At 46.4% G+C, this 21,320-nt stretch overlaps 1 protein-coding gene across 1 annotated transcript in view; it reads right to left on the bottom strand.

Moving 5' to 3' along the window:
- CFAP74 (cilia and flagella associated protein 74) overlaps nt 1-21,320 on the bottom strand; it is a 60,671-nt gene that overhangs the window by 1,130 nt on the left and 38,221 nt on the right. Inside the window, exons 23-37 of the mRNA XM_058161464.1 lie at nt 21,131-21,304; nt 20,143-20,276; nt 17,509-17,785; nt 15,673-15,807; nt 14,586-14,725; nt 13,955-14,089; nt 12,723-12,832; nt 11,074-11,129; nt 10,820-10,939; nt 10,437-10,592; nt 8,128-8,254; nt 6,912-7,066; nt 5,108-5,243; nt 3,191-3,318; nt 1,656-1,790 (exon numbers count right to left, since the gene is read on the bottom strand). Coding sequence (XP_058017447.1) covers nt 1,656-1,790; nt 3,191-3,318; nt 5,108-5,243; nt 6,912-7,066; nt 8,128-8,254; nt 10,437-10,592; nt 10,820-10,939; nt 11,074-11,129; nt 12,723-12,832; nt 13,955-14,089; nt 14,586-14,725; nt 15,673-15,807; nt 17,509-17,785; nt 20,143-20,276; nt 21,131-21,304 — 2,118 coding nt within the window. The remainder of the gene's footprint in view (nt 1-1,655; nt 1,791-3,190; nt 3,319-5,107; nt 5,244-6,911; nt 7,067-8,127; nt 8,255-10,436; nt 10,593-10,819; nt 10,940-11,073; nt 11,130-12,722; nt 12,833-13,954; nt 14,090-14,585; nt 14,726-15,672; nt 15,808-17,508; nt 17,786-20,142; nt 20,277-21,130; nt 21,305-21,320) is intronic.

Raw genomic sequence — 21,320 nt, 5'->3', positions numbered from 1 at the left:
TAAGAAAAAAGCTGATTGGCAGGTGGATCCAACTCCTGGAATACCCCCAATCAGCTGTTCCCAGAGGTGAATTTTAGCAACAGGTTCCTTGGTTGTGAGCTCTGTGCCTTGCTTTTTTTTGCTTTTTTTTTTCTGCCACTGAAACTCTGTTTCAGAAAAAAACTTTTCCCTGCCTCTGAAAGCCTCCAAAAGAGCTTCAGAAAAAAAGCCTCTGAAGCTCTGTTTGGGGTCTCCTTTTCTGAAGCTTCTTTTCTGATGCTTTTTTCAGCCTCTGAAATCTCCCTTTGAGAAGCTGGGTGGGGGGCTACGTTCGGAGTATAAGACGCACCCAGATTTTCACCCTCTTTTTGTGGGGGGAAAAAGATGCGTCTTATATCCCGAAAAATATGGTAGATAAGCAAACTAATAGTTATGTAAGAAAATGGTATAATCAGAACATTGTACTTGTGGAAAAAAAAACCTGTAACAGATTAAATGAAAATGAAGATAGAAGAGGCAACAAAAAGATGAAGTCGAGGAGAAAACACCGAGATGTCACATGGAAGGAATGACTGATGTTTTAAATGTTTGTTTGTGTATAAAATAAAATAAAAATATTCAAAATAAATAAATAAAAACTAAAACCGGAGTCCCCAACCTCTGGTTTGTGAACTGGAACTGGGCTGCGAAGTCCCATTTGTGGGACGCAGGCAGCACATGAAACCACGTCCCCTCCGGTCCACGGAAAAACCTCACTCCACGGAACCACTTCATGGTGCCGCTGCTTTAATGCTGCCGCGTTTGCCAACCTTGCCAAGTTCAAGATAGGTGGACTTTGGCTCCCAGCATTCCCCGTTCTGGGAACTGAAATGCACCCGTTTCTTAAGCTTGCCAAGGTTGAGAAAAAGGGCGATGCCAAGACTTAGTTTAAAGGGAAGGAGAGAATGCCAGCAAACAAGCTCAATCGAATAAGACAGTGGTAGTCAACCTGGTCCCTACCGCCCACTAGTGGGCGTTCCAGCTTTCATGGTGGGCGGTAGGGGTTTTGTCCGATACTGAAGCACTTTCCTTTTTTTTTTTTTAATTGAACTGACTTTTTAAAAAAATTTCATAGCATTATTTAAAAACATTTTCATTTGGTTTTCATAAAATTCCCCGTGACAATTTAAATTCCTGAAAATATATTATTTGTATCACCCGCGCATAAGTTTGGTTCATGTTACGTAAGTGAAACTAAATGGCGCTATAGCGCGACTGCAAACAAAAGAGCCTCGTCCCAGATTAGCTCGTGCATCTCGCCCCACACCTACCCATCTGTAACAGACAAGCAGAGCTGGTAGCTGGCGCCCCCCACCCAGTGGTGGGATTCAGCCAGTTTGCACCACTTCGGGAGAACTGGTTGTTAACTTTCTGAGCAGTTTGGCAAACTGGTTGTTGGAAGAAATCATTAGGGCAGAGAACCGGTGGTTAAATTATTTGAATCCCATCACTGCCCCCACCCCTCAAACCCAATCCACGATGCACGAGAGGCATGTGCAGACGACGATACATGGCACATTACTGTGGAACCGGTGGGCGGTTAGAAAAATTTACTACTAATAGAGATACAAAAGTGGGCGGTAGGTATAAAAAGGTTGACTACCCCTGAAATAAGACTTCGAAGCGTGCCAACCTACATCTGAGCCAGCAGGGGGCACCCAAGAAACGATGATGGATTTGGTCTGCCCACGTTCCACCATTCCTTTGACGGGGTCCACGCTGAATCCTTTCAGCTGCAAAATCTGTAAGCTTTCCCAGGTGAATTCGACATTCTGCAAAACAAAAGAAAGAAAGAAAGAAAGAAAGAAAGAAAGAAAGAAAGAAAGAAAGAAAGAAAGAAAGAAAGAAAGAAAGAAAGAAAAAAAGAAGGGTTGCAAAAGAAGGGAGAAAACCTCGGTCAATGGATGGAAACTGATCAAGGAGAGAGATTCAACCTGGAAATAAAGAGAAATTTTCTGACATTGTGAACAATCTACCCGTGGAACTGAAGCTGCCTTCGGGAGTCGTGGGAGCTTCATCCCTGGAGGCTTTCAAGAAGAGACTAGACTGTCATCTGTCAGAAACGGTGTAGGGTCTCCTGCTTGGGCTGGGGGGTTGGACTAGATGACCTACAAGGTCCCTTCCAACTCTTGTTAATCTGTTAATCCCTGAGACAGAGCAGCAGAAAATACAAGCGAGCAAGCGCCTGTTTCAATACAGGTAGTCCTCAACTTACAACCGTCACAGCAGGCAGAATTTTCATTGCTAAGCAAGGCAGATGTTAAGAGAGTCATGCCTCGTTCAATGGCCACGGTTGTTAAGTGAATCATGGGGTGTTTTTCCCCCCCCACCACGGTCGTTTAGTTAATGCGTTCAGAAGGCCACGAAAAAAGATGGAAAAACAAGGAAAGATTAAAAAGAAGTTAACTACAAGAGGAATTCTCAGTAGGTTTACCCCAGTCTACTACCCTCCATTAGCTACTTGCAAATATTACTAACTTCTAGGCAAATTCTGGTAATAAGGAAGCCCTCGACTTATGACCTCAATCGAGCCCAAAAAATTTCTGTTGCTAAGTGAGACATTTGTTAAATGGGGTTTTGTCCCATTTTTCGTCCTTCCTTGCCACATGCCACACATTCGGCCGAATACATTGTAAAAAAATGCCTTTAAAAGTAAAAAAGAAAGGCTCTGGCGATCGTGTGGCTCAGCTGGGCATGGGCGGGTGCGGGGGTGGGGGAGGGATTTTTGTTACTGGTTCTCAGAACCGCCCACTGCCATCGCTACCGGATCGTGCGATCCGGTCCGAACCGGGAGCATTTCTCCTGTAATACATCCAAACCTGTAAGGTGGAAGTTGCCGAAGGATTTCCACCTCTTCTATGTCTGACCAAGTCATCATCGTCATTGTTTAACGACCCCATAATCCCTTGCGGGGGGGGTGGAGTCTGGGCAGCTGAATGGAGCTATCAGAGTGTTTTATTGGCTGGATGCCCTTCCTGACGCCAGGACGGAGTTTTGTTCAGCATATATATTTCTCATTGTGCGCAGAGAGAGAAATATCTGCCTCTACTTAGGATCGAACTCCCAGCCTCCTGACTGTGAGGCGAGAGGTCTACCTCTAGACCAAGTCCTCTCCTGATTTCCACAGTTTGCTTTGATAAATGTCCATCCCACACCCCGAAGACTGTCGCACCTTCTTGGATGCAAACTGAGCGGTCCGTATGGCTCCGACTTTCAACTCCCGCACTGCCGGGATCACCAAAGTCTCCGTTTGCACGCACTTCAGGCTTACCAGGATGGAGTTGGTGGCTTTCTCAGCTTCTGCAGAGATGGAGGTTTTTGTCCATCGGTGATGGGAGGAGGAGGTTTTTGATAATAAAAAAATTTAACTGCTAATCAAAATTTAACTGCTAATTTAACTGTGGAGATTCTCGGTCATCCAGGTCAGGGTTATCCCAAAGGTGTGCTTTTCTTTTCTTTTGTTTTCAGAAGACAACGGGACTTTCCTTCGTTTTGGCCTGAAGACGTTTTGCTTCTCATCCAAGAAGCTTCTTTACTTCTGACCGAATGGTTCCTTCCCTCCTTCACCGTTCAGTCAGAACAGAGGAAGCCTCTTCGATGAGAAGTGAAACGTCTTCGAGCAAAGGCAGTCCAACTGCCTTATGGAGAGGGGGGGGGAAAAGGCTCCTTTGGGACAACCATGAATCAGGATTCCCATGGCAGCGTAGATAGATATTAAAGAAATTACATTTACCTAAAGCATTTCCTTTCCTTTAGGCAGAATGAATGACCCCCATTGCTTCAGTCGTGGTTTACTGAATAAGCCACCATTGGTTGGCTTGACCCAGCATGCTAAGTGATAGCAGTCAAAGCACATCAGGGCTAAGGGATGAGAATCCAGCTGACTTTGTGCCCCCAAATCTATTCATTAGAGTAGGGGGAGCTTCAGGATTCCATCTTAAAATGAAATGCCTCTCGTGGGGTCCTTGGTGCTCTCTGAGCTTGGTGGTTTCCTTGCAGACGTTTCATTACCAAACTAGGCAACATCAGCAGTGCTAGAAGGAAGTGGGGTTTGTGGAGGGGAGGAGGAGGAGGAAGAGGAAAAGGAAGAAGGAGGAGGAGGAGGAGGAGGGAGAAGAAGAAGAAGAGGAGAGAGAGGAAATGGAGGAGGAGGAGGAGGAGGAGGAGAAGAAGAAGGAGGAGGAGGAGGAGAAGAAGAAGAAGAAGAAGGAGAAGGAGGAGGGAGAAGAAGAAGAAGAGGAGAGAGAGGAAATGGAGGAGGAGGAGGAGGAGGAGGAGAAGAAGAAGGAGGAGGAGGAGGAGAAGAAGAAGAAGAAGAAGAGGAGAGAGAGGAAATGGAGGAGGAGGAGGAGGAGGAGGAGAAGAAGAAGGAGGAGGAGGAGGAGGAGAAGAAGAAGAAGGAGAAGGAGAAGAAGAAGAAGAAGAAGGAGAAGGAGGAGGAGGAGGGAGAAGAAGAAGAAGAGGAGAGAGAGGAAATGGAGGAGGAGGAGGAGGAGGAGGAGGAGGAGGAGAAGGAGGAGGAGGAGGAGAAGAAGAAGAAGAAGAAGAAGAAGAAGAAGAAGAAGAAGAAGAAGAAGAAGAAGAAGAAGAAGAAGAAGAAGAAGAAGAAGAAGAAGAAGAAGAAGAAGAAGAAGAAGAAGAAGAAGAAGAAGACGACGACGACTATGGGGTCCTTGGTGCTCTCTGAGCTTGGTTGTTTCCTTGCAGATGTTTCATTACCAAACTAGGCAAACATCATCAGTGCTAGAAGGGAGTTGGGTTTGCCTAGTAGAGGAGAAGGAGGAGTGGGAGGAGAAGGACTGTAGGGTCTTTGGTGGTCTCTGGGCTTGGTGGTTTTCCTGTGGGCGTTTCATTACCAAACTAGGCAACATCATCAGGGCAACGCCTCTGCCTGTTCAGAGAGATCCTATTGTGATCATCATCATCATCATCATCACCTCTTCCCTGGGTGCCAAAGGCCAACTACAACAACCTTGCAGGGTAGCTTGGGAATTCCCCATCCTCCGCCCGCCGGACCCTCACATTTTCCACCTGCAAGTTTCCAAGCCTAAGATGAACCGAGTTCAGCCCTCTTTGAAGGCTGCGTCACCTGCTTTGGAGGCTTCTTCAGTTATGGAGGTTAACACCGCCAGCGATTCAAAGGGCACATCCAGCGGCTCCCCGCCTTCCACGTACATGATGTGGTTTCTTGCTGCTCCTTTCAGCTGTATCACCCGGATAATTTCCTGCAAAGAGTTTCAAAGAGCTCGAGGTTTCTAAAAGGCCTCTCCATCACTTGCCTCTATTATTCCCATCGCCTTTCCAAAGAATCTTGGGAGGAAATCTTCTGAAGGAAAACAATATTTTGTCCTTACTACTCCTTTTAGTTCTAGTTTACTTGATTGTCACTGCACCTTGTACAACAAAATTAAATGCCACCTTCAGTACGTAAGAAAACTATAAAGATAAAACAAAAACACACATCCTTCGCATTCTATACAATTGAACTGAAAACCCCCGATACTGCATTAATATTGCACTATGGTGCTGGAGAAGACTCCTGCGAGTCCCTTGGACCGCAAGGCCATCCAACCGGTTAGTCCTAGAGGAGATCAACCCCAACTGATCTTTAGAAGGCCAGATCCTGAAGAGGAAACTGAAATACTTTGGCCACCTAATGAGAAGGAAGGACTCCCTGGAGAAGAGCCGAATGCTGGGAAGGATGGAGGGCAAAAGAAGAACGGGATGGCAGAGAACGAGGTGGCTGGATGGAGTCACTGAAGCAGTCGGCATGAGTTTAAATGGACTCTGGAGGATGGTAGAGGACAGGAAGGCCTGGAGGAACGTGGTCCGTGGGGTCGCGATGGGTCGGACACGACTTTGCAACTAACAACAAAACAAATGCAGTAGAATTCAATATAATTACTGCTCTGGGATAGAAGCTTTTTTCAACCTATTTGTCCTTTTGATTGTCCTGTACCGGCTGCCAGATGATAATAGTTCAAAAAAAAAAAAAGAGGATGTGATGGATCTTTAAGAATGTTTTGAACTTTCTTAAGGCAGCGGGAGCTATAAAGCTTTTCCAAAGAGGGGAGAGGGCAACCCATGATCCTCTGGGCAATGACGCTGACCCCCTGGAGCGTTGTCCTCTCTGCCACTGTGCAATTGGCAAAACATACACAGGTGCAGTAAATTAAAATACTCTCTACGGTACAGCGGTAGAAAGTCACCAGCAGTTTTTCATTCAGTTGTTTCCTGAGAAGTCTCAGGTATTATAATCTCTGCTGGGCCCTTTTGACCAGGGCTGCCATGTAAGCGCCCCGGGTCAGGTCCTCTTTTATGCTAACACCCAGAAACTTAAAACTGGCCACTTGCTCCACTCGGTCTCCATTGATAACCAAGGGCTGGATGTCTGATCTATTCCTTCTGTAAACAATGTTTAAAACAATATTCTTCAATCCCCGGGAACTTTAAGATGCGTGGACTTCAGCAAGGCCAAAGAATTTTGAAAGAACACAATAAAATTTTGTAAATAAAAATAGCGACAGTTCACAAAGATTACTAGGTGGAAATCGAAATTGACACTGTTTCCAGGAAGCAAGGAAGATAAAGCAGGAATGGTTAAATTGAGTGCTTTGTTTAAAAGAGGAAAATATGTTCTTATTTGGACATCACTTCTGGAATTTGTGCTTGTGAAGAAAAAAAAAAAAGAATGAAACTTTGATTTTGGATTTGGTGTTATAGAAATGGTTTGTTCTATATAAAAGCAAAACATTGAAATTGGAGCGTGTTTATCTTGTACCGCGCTAGGAAGAGTTGGAAGTCGGTGCCCCGTTTTCTTTCTTTTTCTCTTCCCCCTTGAATTTGACACCTTCCCATCCCCGTTCCCTTTCGAATAATATGTGGAAGCTCACCTTATCGAAAAGCAAGATCTGGATGCGGTCGGAATAATACAAGCTCTCGTGATCAGGGCTGAAGGTGACGGTGAATTCCTGAGATTTCCCAACCCCGATGACGCCTTGCATTGGGAAGACACTGAAGACGCTTAGGCCACTGTAGTTTTGCGTACCTGGGAAAGGAATCGGTAAAAAGGCCAGTAGAAAAGAGACCGTGTCCTTCCCACAGCAGTGCTGGAAATCCAAGAACGAGTAGAAAAACTAGGATATTAACCAGTTGAGCCCAAGGAAGAACAATTTGTTGCTGTTGTTAGTTGTGAAGTCGTGTCCCACCCATCGCGACCCCACGGACAATGGTCCTCCAGGCCTTCCTATCCTCCACCATCCTCCAGAGTCCATTTAAGCTCACGCCGACTGCTTCAGTGACTCCATCCAGCCACCTCGTTCTCTGCCATCCCCTTCTTCTTTTTCCCTCCATCTTTCCCAGCATTAGGCTCTTCTCCAGGGAGTCCTTCCTTCTCATTAGGTGGCCAAAGGATTTCAAAGAACACTTAGGTAAGGGTAAATGTTCCCCTCGTACATATGTGCTAGTCATTCCTGACTCTAGGGGGCGGTGCGCATCGCCGTTTCAAAGCCGAAGAGCCAGCGCTATCCGAAGACGTCTCCAGCATGACTAAACGCCAAAGGCGCACGGAACGTTGTTCCCTTCCCACCAAAGGTGGTCCCTAATTTTCTACTTGCCTTTTATAGATGCTTTCGAACTGCTAGGTTGGCAGAAGCTGGGACAAGTCACGGGAGCTCACCCCATTACGCGGCGCTAGGGATTCAAACCGCTGAACTGCCGACTTTTTGATCGACAAGCTCAGAGTCTTAGCCACTGAGTCACCATGTCCCTTGTGATAGATACATAGATATAGAGATAAGTAGGTAGCTAAATAAGTAGAGGGATGGCTAGATAAATAGACAGAAAGACAGACAGACAAAGATGATAGATAGATAGATAGATAGATAGATAGATAGATAGATAGATAGATAGATGATAGATAGATAGATAGATGGATAAATAGATATTATTGCCATTTTTCCCTATGAAATTTGCCCTGCCACCTTCATGTGACTGGAACACGTATCCCTCTGGAGAATTTGTTCAAATCATATGAACTCTAACCATGAAGCCACCCACAAGCCACATCTAGCACATAAAAGCCCTCAAAACGGGGGCCCATTTCCTTACCAACTATATGCGTTTCTCTTGGAGTGTTAAGGAATGGGGGAAACCTCTGCAGCTCTTGATATCTGTCCGGAGAAAGAGAGTCCAAGACGATAGAATATTTCAAAGCCAAAGAAGAAATGTTCTCAATCTGCAAAAGAACCCATCGTCCTAAAATTACCTCAAATATTAAGCCCTTTTTTCCTAGGTAGCAGAGTACAGGTGCTGTTGGCCTTTGGCAAAAACGCGAAGATTTCTTTTTGCAGATTTAGGAAGAAAACAGTGGCGGGAAAGTAATTTTTGCAAGAAATCTTTGCTAGCTGTCATGGATGAGGACAGCAATACGGTTTAGGTCGGGTGTGCGCAACCTTGGCAACTGCAAGACTTGTGGACTTCAGACCTGGGGAATCCTGGGAGTTGAAGTCCACAAGTCTTAAAGTTGCCAAGGTTGGATACCTGTCATCTCTGAAGCCGGCCTGACCGAAGCCATTTTCTTCCGTCAGGATCAGGGAGGGGGAAATTGAGATAGAAGGATTTTTGTAGCCAAAACAAAATACTTTCTCTTGGGAACCAAGGTCATTCTTCCACTCGGTCGGAAGGAGGCGCAGTGATGCCACCTGGTTGTTGGACAGCACGGCGATTGGACCATGGGACTGATTGTTTTAAGAAAATGGAAAATCTTTTACTTTTAATATGGTGAAAACCGCGGGAGTTTTCAGAGTCAGTTTTCACCAGATATGATATTTCCGATAAAAGTAATCTTTGAGGTATTCAATTGCTTGCAATGGATTTATTACTTGGAACCCTGGCAACACCCTTCGTTCAGATATTAAATATTTCAGACAACCTGACAAAGGTTCAGACAAGGTTCGGAATAGCTCAAGCTGTTAGAGCCTGTTATTAGAACACAGTAGCCTGCAATTACTGCAGGTTCAAGCCCGGCCCAAGGTTGACTCAGCCTTCCATCCTTTATAAGGTGGGTAAAATGAGGACCCAGATTGTTGGGGGGGCAATAAGTTGACTTTGTAAAAATATACAAATAGAATGAGACTATTGCCTTATACACTGTAAGCCGCCCTGAGTCTTCGGAGAAGGGCGGGATATAAATGTAAACAAAAAAACAAAACAAAAAACCTTTGTTCCAAAAAATGGACCGTCTTTAATCTGGGGAAACTGCTCACCGTAAAAAAGGCTTTGAAAGTTTATCACTCATAAAGATGTATGTAGGTTGCTTTGATGAACCGGACATTGTTGCACCAAGACAAATTCCTTGTGTGTCCAATCACACTTGGCCAATAAAATTCTATTCTATTCTATTCTATTCTATTCTATTCTATTCTATTCTATTCTATTCTATTCTATTCTATTCTATTCTATTCTATTCTATTCTATTGGTATGCTTGTTACTTGTTTTGAAAATCTGCCAAGAGAAATTATTTTGCTCCATAGTCTAGATCAGGGGTCTCCAACCTTGGTCCCTTTAAGACTTGGGAACTTCAATTCCCAGAGTCCCTCAGCCAGCAAAGCTGGCTGAGGAACTCTGGGAGTTGAAGTCCACAAGTCTTAAAAGGACCAAGGTTGGAGACCCCTGGTCTAGATTGATCTTGAGGTTAACTTATCTTCTCATTTTTTTCCCCCATCCTGATTTTAAAGATGACCCTGAAAACTTTAGATAGGATTTACTTGAAATCCCCCAAAGATTAACTAACTTATTTGATCAAAAATTCCTAGATCACAGCAGATGGCAATAAACAGGCTGACCTCGGCTTATGTCCAGAAGCTAAGTAGGATTAGAGGGGAGTGGCTAGAATAAATCTGAATAAATAATAATAACAACACCAACAATTTTAGAATGTTCAGTTGACTTGAGTTACTTGTTTAATGAATAAAATAACAACAACAAACGAAAGTGTTGCCTAGATACATATCTGACCTGAATATTCTGACTTCGCAAAGAACTACCTTACTTGGAACTGCCTATATACGCAGATATTATCTTAACAGCTCTTAAATCCTTGGTTAGGGCTTGAATTCAGTGGTTGGATTCAAATAATTTAACAACCAGTTCTCTGCCCCAATGACCAGCTGGGTGGGCGTGGTACCGGTTCAACAGAACTAGCTGAATCCCACTATTGTTTGAATTGTTACGTTTTGACCAGTCCCAGACTGTGAATCGAATTGAAGATTAAATCTTAAATAATAATAATGATGGCAATAATAATACCAAGTGGTGGCCTTTCCTTGCGGCTTGCATGCCATCACGGTAACTTCCCGACTGATTTGCCTCGGTTGGGAATAGGATAATAGGATTTCCTTGAAAAGGAGAAAAGTACCTTGAAGACAGATGTGGTGGTTTCCTTGGAGACCACATATCCCATATTCAAGACATCTTCTTCCAGCGAACATGCAATGGATGCGATTACTCCCCTGCCAGTCAATGTAAGAGTTAGGGTGGCCTTCTCAGTCCGGATCTCCAGGATTTCAAAATACTGGGAAGGGAAATTTCAGGGGGAAGAGCAGGGAATGGATGAAATGGTCAGTGGGATACTGTATAGATTAGGAGTCTCCAACCTTGGCAACTTTAAGACGTGGACTTCAACTCCCAGAGTTCGCTGAGGAACTCTGGGAGTTGAAGTCCACAACTCTTAAACTGGAGAAGGTTGAGACACATTGCTACAAAACATTAAAAGTGTGACAAGAGAACGCAGAAACTCACAGACTTGCTCTCGTCTGGACAGAAGGAAAGGACTAGCTCCCGGGATTCGCCTTCTCCGAGTGAACAAATCGGATTGGCTAGCAGAAACGGTCCAAAGGGATCAAGAAGGGAATATCCCACCTGAAAAATTTGGTTCAAAGAATCCAACGGGACCAAGAAAAAACAGCCAATTCCTAACCTTGGCTTTTAACAATGCCACAGCCCATGCTGCCACCACCGCAACGAACTAGGCCCTAGTTCAATGAAAAGGATACCACCAAGTGTTCTTTGGATATATTCTGGATCTCCACTTCTTTCTTGATTCTGTGTCCTGTGTGAGAAGACAGTCCAGGTAAATGAAAGCCAGTTGAGACAATTTTAAAAGAAGGTTGTAAAATGGGGCAAAACTCTTCTTTTAACAACTGTCTCGCTTAGCAGCAGACATTTTAGGCTCAATTGTGGTCGTACATCAAGGACTACCTATATACCTTTGGCCTGCCCTATACAAAGTGTTGTACTGCTCCAATATTCCAAAATGAGAGGTTTTTGTTTTTTGTTTAGCATAGAATAGAATAGAATAGAATAGAATAGAATAGAATAGAATAGAATAGAATAGAATAGAATAGAATAGAATAACAGAGTTGGAAGGGACCTTGGAGGTCTTCTAGTCCAACCCCCTGCTGAGGCAGGAAACCCTCCACCACTTCAGACAAATAGTTATCCAACCTCTTCTTAAAAACTTCCAGTGTTGGAGCATTCACAACTTCTGGAGGCGAGTTGTTCCACTCGTTAATTATTCTGACTGTCAGGAAATTTCTCCTTAATTCTAAGTTGCTTCTCTCCTTGATGAGTTTCCACCCATTGCTTCTTGTCCTGCCTTCAGGTGCTTTGGAGAATAGCTTGACTCTCTGTTCTTTGGGGCAGTCCCTGAGATATTGGAAGACTGCTGTCATGTCTCCCCTAGTCCTTCTTTTCATCAAATTAGACATACCCAATTCCAGCAACTGTTCTTTATACATTTTAGCCTCCAGTCCCCTAATCAACTTTGTTGTTCTTAAGATAGCAATAGCAGTTAGGCTTATATACCACTTCATAGTGCTTTTACAGCCCTCTCTAAGCGGTTTACAGAGCCAGCATATTGCCCCCCCCCCCAACAATCTGGGTTACCTACCTCGGAAGGATGGAAGGCTGACTCAACGTTGAGCCGGTGAGATTTGAACTGCTGAACTGCAGCTAGCAGTCAGCTGAAGTAGCTTGCAGTACTGCACTCTAACCACTGCGCCACCTTGGCTCTTATAAGATGCTTATAAGGCCACTGAGAAAACTTGCGGCTCTCACCAAGCTTTATGAATCAAATTCTGCCAAGGAGAGTGTTGTGACTCCAGCCCCCGAACCTGGCCCCATGCCCGAAAATGACTCCGAGAGTGAGGGGGAAGGGCCGGTAAGGCTTACCTCGGGAGCACCGATGCCTTTGGCCCGGCTCCAGGAGCCAGAACCAGGCCAGTCGGAGGATGTAATGAGGCCGTCATCCCCTGATTCCTCCCTTCCTCAGGCTACGCCTTCAGACGCAGCTGATAATCATACCAATCAAGCCTGGATCGACCCGCGCTTCAGAAGATTAGAGAGGCGGCGTCATCAAAGGGAAGGGTGGGGCAGGAGCCCCACCCCACAGGATATATAAGGAGCTTTGGGACTGCTCTCACTCCACGGGGAGCAAAAGATTAGCTGAACCGTTTCAAAGAGAGCTGAAGTCTTACTCTGCGAGTCATTTGTTTGAACTTTGGCAAGCAGCTGCGATTTCTCTACCAGCGCTGATAAGAGCCCTGAATCCACTGGCTGAAGGCCAGCTTGTGGGTCTGAAGTGGGGAAGGAGACAGAACGGAGAGGGGAAAAAAAAAGAGGATACAGAAAGGGGATTTCGTACCGACGGCGACGTCCCCAAAGTTGAAAAAAGTTCTCCCGTTGTTTGAAGTGACCACCACGACAGGGGCGACAGATGGACAATGAAGCTCCAAGTACAAAGTGTTGTAAGGGCTGTAGAGAGAAAATTACATTGCAGTTCAAATGCCCCTGGTTTCCGACAGAAAAAGCATCGTGGTTCGCGAACACCCCAAGATCGGCAAAAAGAGCTTCGTGAAACGCAAACTTTCAGAGAAGATTCTGATCTCAGAGAAAATTAAAAACATGGTTTTGCGCAGAGGCGGGATTCAGCCAGTTTGGACAAACCGGATGTTAATTTTAATCTGGTTCGGTGAACTGGTTGTTCCAAGGACTGGCTGACCCCACCCACCCCACGCCATCCCTCCCAGGAGTCTCCATGTGGCCTGTTTTGGATGCCAGGTAAGTGCAGTGCATGCGCGGAGGCTCTGAGAGGGCGAAAAATGGGCCTACCGGAAGTCCGGAAATGGGCCTGTTTCCAGCCTCCAGAGGGCCTCCGGTGCCTGGGGGAGGCAGTTTTCACCCTCCTGGAGGCTCCAGGAAAGCCTCTGGAGCCTGGGGAGGGCAAAAAACAGGCCTATCAGAAGTACCGGAAGTCCGGAAATGGGCCCATTTCCGGAGGGCGCGCGAAGCGAACCGTTTGTTACAACTGGTGAATCCCACCACTAGTTCTGCGACCTCATATGGGGACCTCGTATGGGGAGCGCAGCCGTGGGGTTGGTGGGTGGCCGAAGAGCCCACCCTGTGACTTTTTAACTAATTTTAACAGCATTCAATTATCCAAGTGTCCTTTCAAAGTTTTACATTTTTACAGCCTGTTTTTATCTTCTTTCCTGTTTTATTGTACACCGCCCGAGACGGCCGGTCCCAAAATATCAGATAGAGAGATAAGATAAATATAAATATTTTGGCCAACTAGAAAGCGTTAAGATCTTTGTTGAGGAATGAAGCCAGGCAAAAAGAAAATTCAAATCCTACCAAATCTGGCCCTGCCACTTAAACCTGGTTTAAAATCAGAGTTTAAAAAAAAAAAGCCCAGCTTTTAATTACATGCGGATGCAGATCAAAGAGTATCCATTGCAAGCAAAAAGAGGCAAACGGTATGCTGATTTTATTAGCCAGAGATGTAGCCAAAGCAGCAGACTTTGGCAAATTCAACCCCTCCTACAGTAGTGCCATGGGTAAAGTGGCCCTCGGCCGCGGTGGTTCTCCGCGTACCTGAAGTTCATGTCTTCAACCCTTCTTTTCTCGTCGATGTCTCCGCTCGCAACAAGGCAAGGTATGATGTACTTATCGAAACAGCTGGTGTAGCTACGGACTAGGTTGAGATGGGCCGCAATGTACTCTTCGGAGCTAGAGGGGGAAGAAACCGACCAATAGTTGGCCAAAATAGACCGATGAGCACACCCAACTCCTACAATTAAGTGTTAGCCAGGAAGCAGAATTAGTGTCAACTCGTAAAGATACCCTGGCTTGCTCTCAAATTGCTATAGGCAAGGGGGATGGGGAAATGGCGAAACAGCAGCCAAAAACAAAAGCACATTCCAGACATCTCTCTCTCAAGGCTGTCTCCCAGGGCTACCTACAGCAGCCGGAGGGGAGTGATCTCTACAACCCCGATATTGCTCTGTTGGTGAACGTGACTGATGACACACCCTGGGGGGAGTGGGGGGGAAACAGGGTCATAATTGGGGCGTAAATTACATGGGGTCAGAGTTGGCTTCACTTGGAACATGCCGACATGAAGCGCCTAATAAATAATTGGATTTCTTTTGAAGATTGGCCCGAGGCTCATGATTTAATTAGAGCATCTGTCGGAACCCTAACGAATAGATTTTTGTATCCTCACTCCCTGGAGATGTCTTCTGGGTTGGGCTCTTCGAAGGGCTTGACGGGGCTCTTGTCCTTTGAAGGTTCAGCCACGAAGGAGAAGCTGGCCACCTTCTTCCCGTCTTTCCGTCCCAATATGGCCGCCTCCTCCTTCCTCCTCTGCCACAAAAAAACAACAACCCTTCTGTGCGAATGGCAGCAAACAAAACACAGCTTTAGACACTCCCCTGAATCCTAGCTTTGCTCCTGGAGATAGAACTGAGAGACTGGGGCCACCAGAGTTTTTTCAGTGTAGATTAAGAAAAATCCCCATCTCCTCCCTCTCCATCTCCTTCCTTCCTTCTTTCCTCCCTCCCTTTCTCCTTCCTTCCTTTCCCTTCCCTCTTTCTCCCCTTTCCTTCCTTTCTTTTCCTCTCCTTCTTCCCTTCTCCTCCTTTCCCTTCCCTTCTGTTCTCTCCTTCTTCCCTTTCTTTTTCTTTTCTTTTTCCTTTCCCTTCTCTCTTTCCTTTCCTTTCCCTTTCCTCTTCATCCTTCCTTTTCCTCCCATCCATTTCCTTCCCTCTTCATCCTTTCCTTTCCATTATTCCTTTCCTTCCCACTTCATCCTTTCCTCCTTTCCTTTCCTTTTTTCCTTCCCTTCCCTCTTCATCCTTTTTTTTTTCCTTTCCTTTTTTCCTTCCCTTCCCCCTTCATCATTTATTTTACTTTTTCCTTTCCTTTCCTTTCCTTTCCTTCCCTCTTCGTCCTTTCCTTTCCTTTTTTCCTTCCCCTCCCCTCCCCTCCCCTCCCCTTGTAGCCATTCTGTGACTCTCTTTATTATGTCACTGGACTTTATTATTTTTACTGGGTGTTAAATGAAGTATTACACTACTGTGATGAACTGCTGGTCTCTAATCTTTGCACAAGGTCCCCTTCCTCACTCTTCAAGTCCAGCTCACCTTATATCCCCCCACCACAGCTAGGTCTGTTTGTGTGTGGGGGTGTGGGGGTGTGTGAATGGATGTGGGTGTTTGCACCTTTGCCACCTGCTTCTCCAAGTTGTGACCCTGTCATACATTCCCTTGGTCAGAAAGAACTAACAGGAAGCTGTCTGCACCTGTATTTACCTGCATTTCCAATTCTCGGGCCCTTTTCTCCATTTGAGCTTTTATTTCGGCGTTCTGACAGGTTATGTTCACTGCCTCTTGCCTGATCAATTGATCGGACAGTGCTGGGTGGAAGGAGACATCAAGGAGGCATTTCTGGACATCAGAAGCCGGTAGAAGAGAAAGAAATAAGGAGGTGGGGGAGAAAAACCCTCACTAAAAGCAGAAATGACCAAGGACATAAAACCAAATCAACCAGGCAGGAAACAAAATGGCTGAAGCCACAAAACTGCAACTGAGCCTCAAAATAACAGAATAACAGAGTTGAAAGGGACCTTGGAGATCTTCTAGTCCAACCCCATGCTAAAGCAGGAAGCCATGTATCATTTCAAACGAATGGTTGTCCAATCTCTTCTTAAAAACTTCCAGTGTTGGAGCATCCACAACTTCTGGAGGCAAGTTGTTCCACGGGTTCATTGTTCTCACTTTCAGGAAATTTCTCCTTAGTTCCAGGTTGCTTCTCTCCTTTATTAGTTCTTGTCCTGCTTTCTGGTGCTTTGGAGAATAGGTTGACCCCCTCTTCTCTGTGGCACTGCCCCCCCCCCCACAAATATTGGAAGATTGCTATCATCTCACCCCAATCCTTTTCATTAAACTAGACATACCCAATTCCTGCAACTGTTCTTCGTTATGTTTTAACCTCCACCACATCTGAAGGATGGGGCGGTGGAGGTAGCTTTAATTGTTTATTTAATTATTCATGCAATTATCTCCTATTTAAACATGTCATTCTTCCCTTAGCTTCCAAGAAGGTTTGTAAAAGCCCAAATGAAGAGGGGAAAAAATACATGTCCAATATTTGAGGTGCTGCCAAAGAGAAGAGTGGATCAAGCTATTTTCCAAAGCACCCGAAGGCCAGACAAGGAATAATGGAGGGAAACTGAACAAGGAGAGATTCAACCTGGAAATAAGGAGGAATTTTCTGACAGTGAGAATAAGAAGTTGAAGGAACAGAAGTCGCCTTCAGAAGTTGTGGGAGCTTCATCCCTGGAAGCTTTCAAGAAGAGACTGGACTGCCATCTGTTAGAAATGGTGTAGGGTCTCCTGATTGGGTGGGGGGTTGGACTAGATGACCTACAAGGTCCCTTCCAGCTCTGTTAATCTGTATCTGCTAATTTTTAGGCTGACTTGATGGCAAAGTCCCTTCGGACATGGCACTGTTTTTTCAAAGGGTGGATCCATTGCCAGGAATTAAAACCTTGGTTGGGAGGCTGGTTGGGAGGCTGGGGGTGGGTGGGTAGTACTAATATCTTATTTAGACATTGTTGTGCCTCGCCCGCCCTCCTCTCCTCAGCCGGGCCCCTCCCATCTCCTGCTATCTGAGCCAGAGACTGATAGTGAAGAAGAATGGCCTGGCATGCCTCCAACCCCCAGCCCTGGCACCATGCCCGGACAGACTGAGCAAACAAACCTCCCTCCTACAGCGTGTGAGCACGAAGCCAGCCACGAGCTAGAATTGCCGGCAGCTGAGGACGAAAAGACACAGTGGACAGATCCCCACTTCCGGAGAATGGAGAGGCGACGTCAGCAAAAGGAAGGGAGGAGCAGGCCTGGATAAGTGCTGAGTCATGGAGCCACACCCCATGGCCTATATAAAGGATCTGCTTTTTGGCATTCCTTGAGTCAGGCAAAGTCTCATCTGGTTGCTGAAGTCACACCTTGGATTCCTGCCTGCCCTGAGAATTCTGATAGGAATTTGGCAAAGCTGCAGAGGCTTCGTGGCCACGCTTGATACAGACTTCCCAGACCCGGCCGTCAGAGGAGGAGTGGGACACGACAGACATGCTCAGAGTTTACCTTCCCAGGCAGGACAGTCCCCACGCAGGGGATGATGATGATGGGAGAATCCTCGGGCACGAGGAACTGGAAGGAAGTGGGTCCGACTGGAGCGATCTCCCCCTCGCCGATTCGGGGCATGGTGTGGGTAAAGTGGCTGATTCTCTCGTGGGGGTTGATGATGAAGAGGGTGGCGGCCGAGACGTCGTCCAGAGCTGTGGCCGGGAACTGGACGAAGGAGTGGGAAAGAACAAGGGGCGGGTGGACGCCGACAGCCTTGCAGGAGAGCTTGAACTCCCTAAAATGGGGAAACAGGACCAAAACGTTTCAGGGTCGGTGTTGGGATTCTTTTCGAAGAAGCGGCATGACGAAGTCGGCAGTCTGCCACGCACCATCCCTTTCTGCAAACGGAGAGAGAAATCCCCACGGCTTCGTGGCTTCGAAGAGCCACTGATCGGTGGCACAATCAATGGTGGGTTTCAACATTTTTTTTACTACCAGTTCTGTGGGTGTGGCTTGGTGGGTGTGGCATGGCTTGGTGGGCGTGGCAGGAGAAAGATATTGTAAAATCTCCATTCCTGCCCCACTCCAGGGGAAGGATATTGTAAAATCCCCATTTCCTCCCAATCAACTGGGAATTGCAAGGCAGAGAATAGATGGGTAAGAATTTTTACGACCGGTTCTCCAAACTACTCAAAATTTCCGCTACCGGTTCTCCAGAACTGTTCAGAACCTGCTGAAACCCACCTCTGGGCACAATGGTTAGAATGCAGTATTGCAGGCTAATTGCAGGCTAATTCCGCTGACTGCCGGCTGCTGGCAGTTCGATTCTCACCGGCTTAAGGTTGACTCAGCCTTCCATCCTTCTGAAGTCGGTAATATGAGTAGCCAGATTGTTGGAGGCAATAGGCTGACTCTGTAAACCTCTTAGAGAGGGCTGTAAAGCACTGTGAAGTGGTATATAAGTCTCAGTGCGACTTCTGTTCTGTTCTGTTCTGTTCTGTTCTGTTCTATTCTATTTGGTTTATTTTGGTTTAGCATGATAAGCAAACCTAGCCTCTGGGTGTGGATTATAGTTCCATCTTTTAGGAAAAACCTAGAAAATAGGTTACTTTGCAGCTGTCATGTGAGACTAGCTTTATGCCCAGCCCAGTCTTATTGCTTTCTGGTTCGTGTTGGACTAGAGTTCCCAACACTCCCAGCCAAGCGTGGGAGCTATAGTTGAACCACCTAGAATGTCCTTGGTTAGCTAAAAGTGCGATTTCAGGATTCTTTTACAGGCCTGGAATATACAGGATTGAGGCATCTCTCGTTGGCAAATCTTTTTTCATCATTTTTTTGTTTTGTTTTAAGTATTATTCCCTGAATAAGGAGGCATCACTTCTGAGAAACGATGACAGTAATTGGCAGTTGTTTTGGGGCTGTTCTAAGTTTGTTTTCCCATTTCTTAACACAGTTTTGTCATTTGTCGTGATTAGTGGCTCCGATGGGTTGTTTTAAAAACCAACTGGGAATTATCTACAAACCGTACAGAGAACCTGTCAGGCCTTATCCCTCCTTTGGATGTCATTCTAGAGCAGTGATGGCTAACCCGTTTCTCTTTGTGTGCCGAAAGCATGCGTGTGCGCTCGCAACAACGCACGCACGTGCCAGCACCCATAATGCAATGCGCGCGCCTCCACGCATATGCGCACAACACTCCCTGTTCATGCGCATGCGACCCCCATGCTCCCCTTCCCCCGGTGCATTAAATTATTTAGCAACCGGTTCTCGGCCTGGTTGCTTGGCCATGATGGGCATGGTCCACTCAGCCTCCTGCACCACGGGAGGGTGGGGGAGGGCATTTTCACCCTCCCTAAGCTCTGGAGGCTTTCCTTGAGCCTCCAGGAAGGCGAAAACAGCCTCCCCCGGGCTCTGGAGGCCCTCCGGAGGCTGGAAACGGGCCCATTTCAGGACTTCCAGTAGGCTCGTTTTTCATTCTCCCAGAGCATCTGCGTGGGCACTGCACTTACCTGGCCTCCAAAACGGGCCACGTGGAGACTTCTGGGGGGTGGTGAGGCGGGATGGGAGGACCAGCCAGCCCTTGCAACTACCAGTTCGGTGAACCAGATGTAAAATTAGCATCCAATTCACCCAAGCCAAGCCAAATTGGTGACACCCCGCGCCCCCTATTTTGGGCCTAAAGGCCTCCCTGCAGCCTCCTGGGCTGAAAAAATGGGCTGTGGGGGTGGGTGGGCTGCTCTGCCCCGCGCTCCCGCCCCTGTGCATGCGTGGAGAACCCCCACTCCCACACATGCGTGTGTGATCCCCATGCATGCATGTCTCCGCATGCCCCCTGCGCATCCCGAAAATCAGCTGGCCAGCGGGCGGCATGCATGCGCAAGCCCTTTGGAACTGAGCTGAGCAACGGCTCGCGTGCCCACCAAGAGGGCTATGCATGCCAGCTGTGGCACGTGTACCATAGATTTGCCATCATGGTTCTAGAGTTTAAACTAGCGGTGTAAAAAAAAAAGTGCCAGAAGCTAAATAGGGAGTCCTCTGTTCTAGCTGGGGCTAGCTGAACCTCAAGTGGACCTCGCTTTGATTCAGCGACTCCCCAAAATCTTTTTGGCCCAACCACACCATGGCCTTGGCAACTGAAACAGACACCCATACCTGTTGATCTCCGTCTTGCAAACGAGTTCGAAACTGTACAATTTCGCCTTCTTGGCTTTGAAGATGACATCCAGGGTCAAGCTTTCCAGAGGTAGGAGCACCCCAAACCCGTCGTTGGGTTGAACTTCTACGAACTTTCCAAAATCAGGGGGGGAAATGAACCAAGGAAAAGTATTAGAAAATGGACGGTTATTTATTTATTTTTTAACAAAAAGGAATGTCCTAACGTTTCTAAGGTATAAACGGTAGATATTTTACCTTTATCAAAAGGGTTGTTTTATTTTGGTTGGAGTAGATGACCTTCACGGTCCCTTCCAACTCTGTAAATCTGTTATTAAACTTGGTTCTCAGAATTTTTATGGCAATTAGCAATAGCATTATATACCGCTTTACAGGGCTTTATAGCCTTCTCTAAGCGGTTTTACAGAGTCGGCCTATTGCCCCCCCCAAATTTGGGTCCTCATTTTACCCACCTCGGAAGGATGGAAGGCTGAGTCAACCTTGAGCCTGGTGGGATTCGAACTGCCAAAATGCAGGCAGCTGGCAGTCAGCAGAAATAGCCTGCAGTACTGCATTCTTAACCACTGCGCCACCGAGGCTCATACATTTAGTGAGATTGCAAAGCGAAAATAAAAATAAAAATGAAACGTCTTAAATATTGTATTGACTATGGACGTCTGCTGCCCCTCCAAATCTAAATAAGCCAAGTTACTAGTGCTCATGAAAATATATATACTTTAAAGCCCCTTTCCAGGAGAAGTTTAAAACATCAGAAATTATGACGGAGCACACTAGGGGACACAACAAACATTTACCGGCTGGTCCAGTGTGCACAAATGAAGAAGTTTGCAATTTCCTGATGCGGATTTCGTTCTAAGCAGAACCCACCAGAATGCTCTCCATCCTAAAAAGCTGAGTATAATTCTAACCCAGGCTGGAAATTTCCAAGGGAGGCCCTCTTGGGACAAAAGCAAGCAGACCTTTTTACCTTTGGCAGCCCGACGAAACCAAACTCCTGGGGCAGAATTGCTTTGTTGGTGACGGCGACGGTTGTCCGAACAGCTTCGTAGATAGAGCAGTATCCAAAATCCACGTCACTTGGGTTGATCTCCAGATCCGAAGTGGTTAGGATGGCGTGCATGCTGAATTCAACCGGCTTGCTCTAAAAACCGGAAAAC

This window comes from Ahaetulla prasina, chromosome 18 (assembly GCF_028640845.1).
Source record: "Ahaetulla prasina isolate Xishuangbanna chromosome 18, ASM2864084v1, whole genome shotgun sequence".
Classification (NCBI taxonomy): Eukaryota; Metazoa; Chordata; class Lepidosauria; order Squamata; family Colubridae; genus Ahaetulla; species Ahaetulla prasina.
The sequence above is the reverse complement of the archived record's forward strand: the minus strand, read 5'-3'. Positions and strand labels throughout refer to the sequence as shown.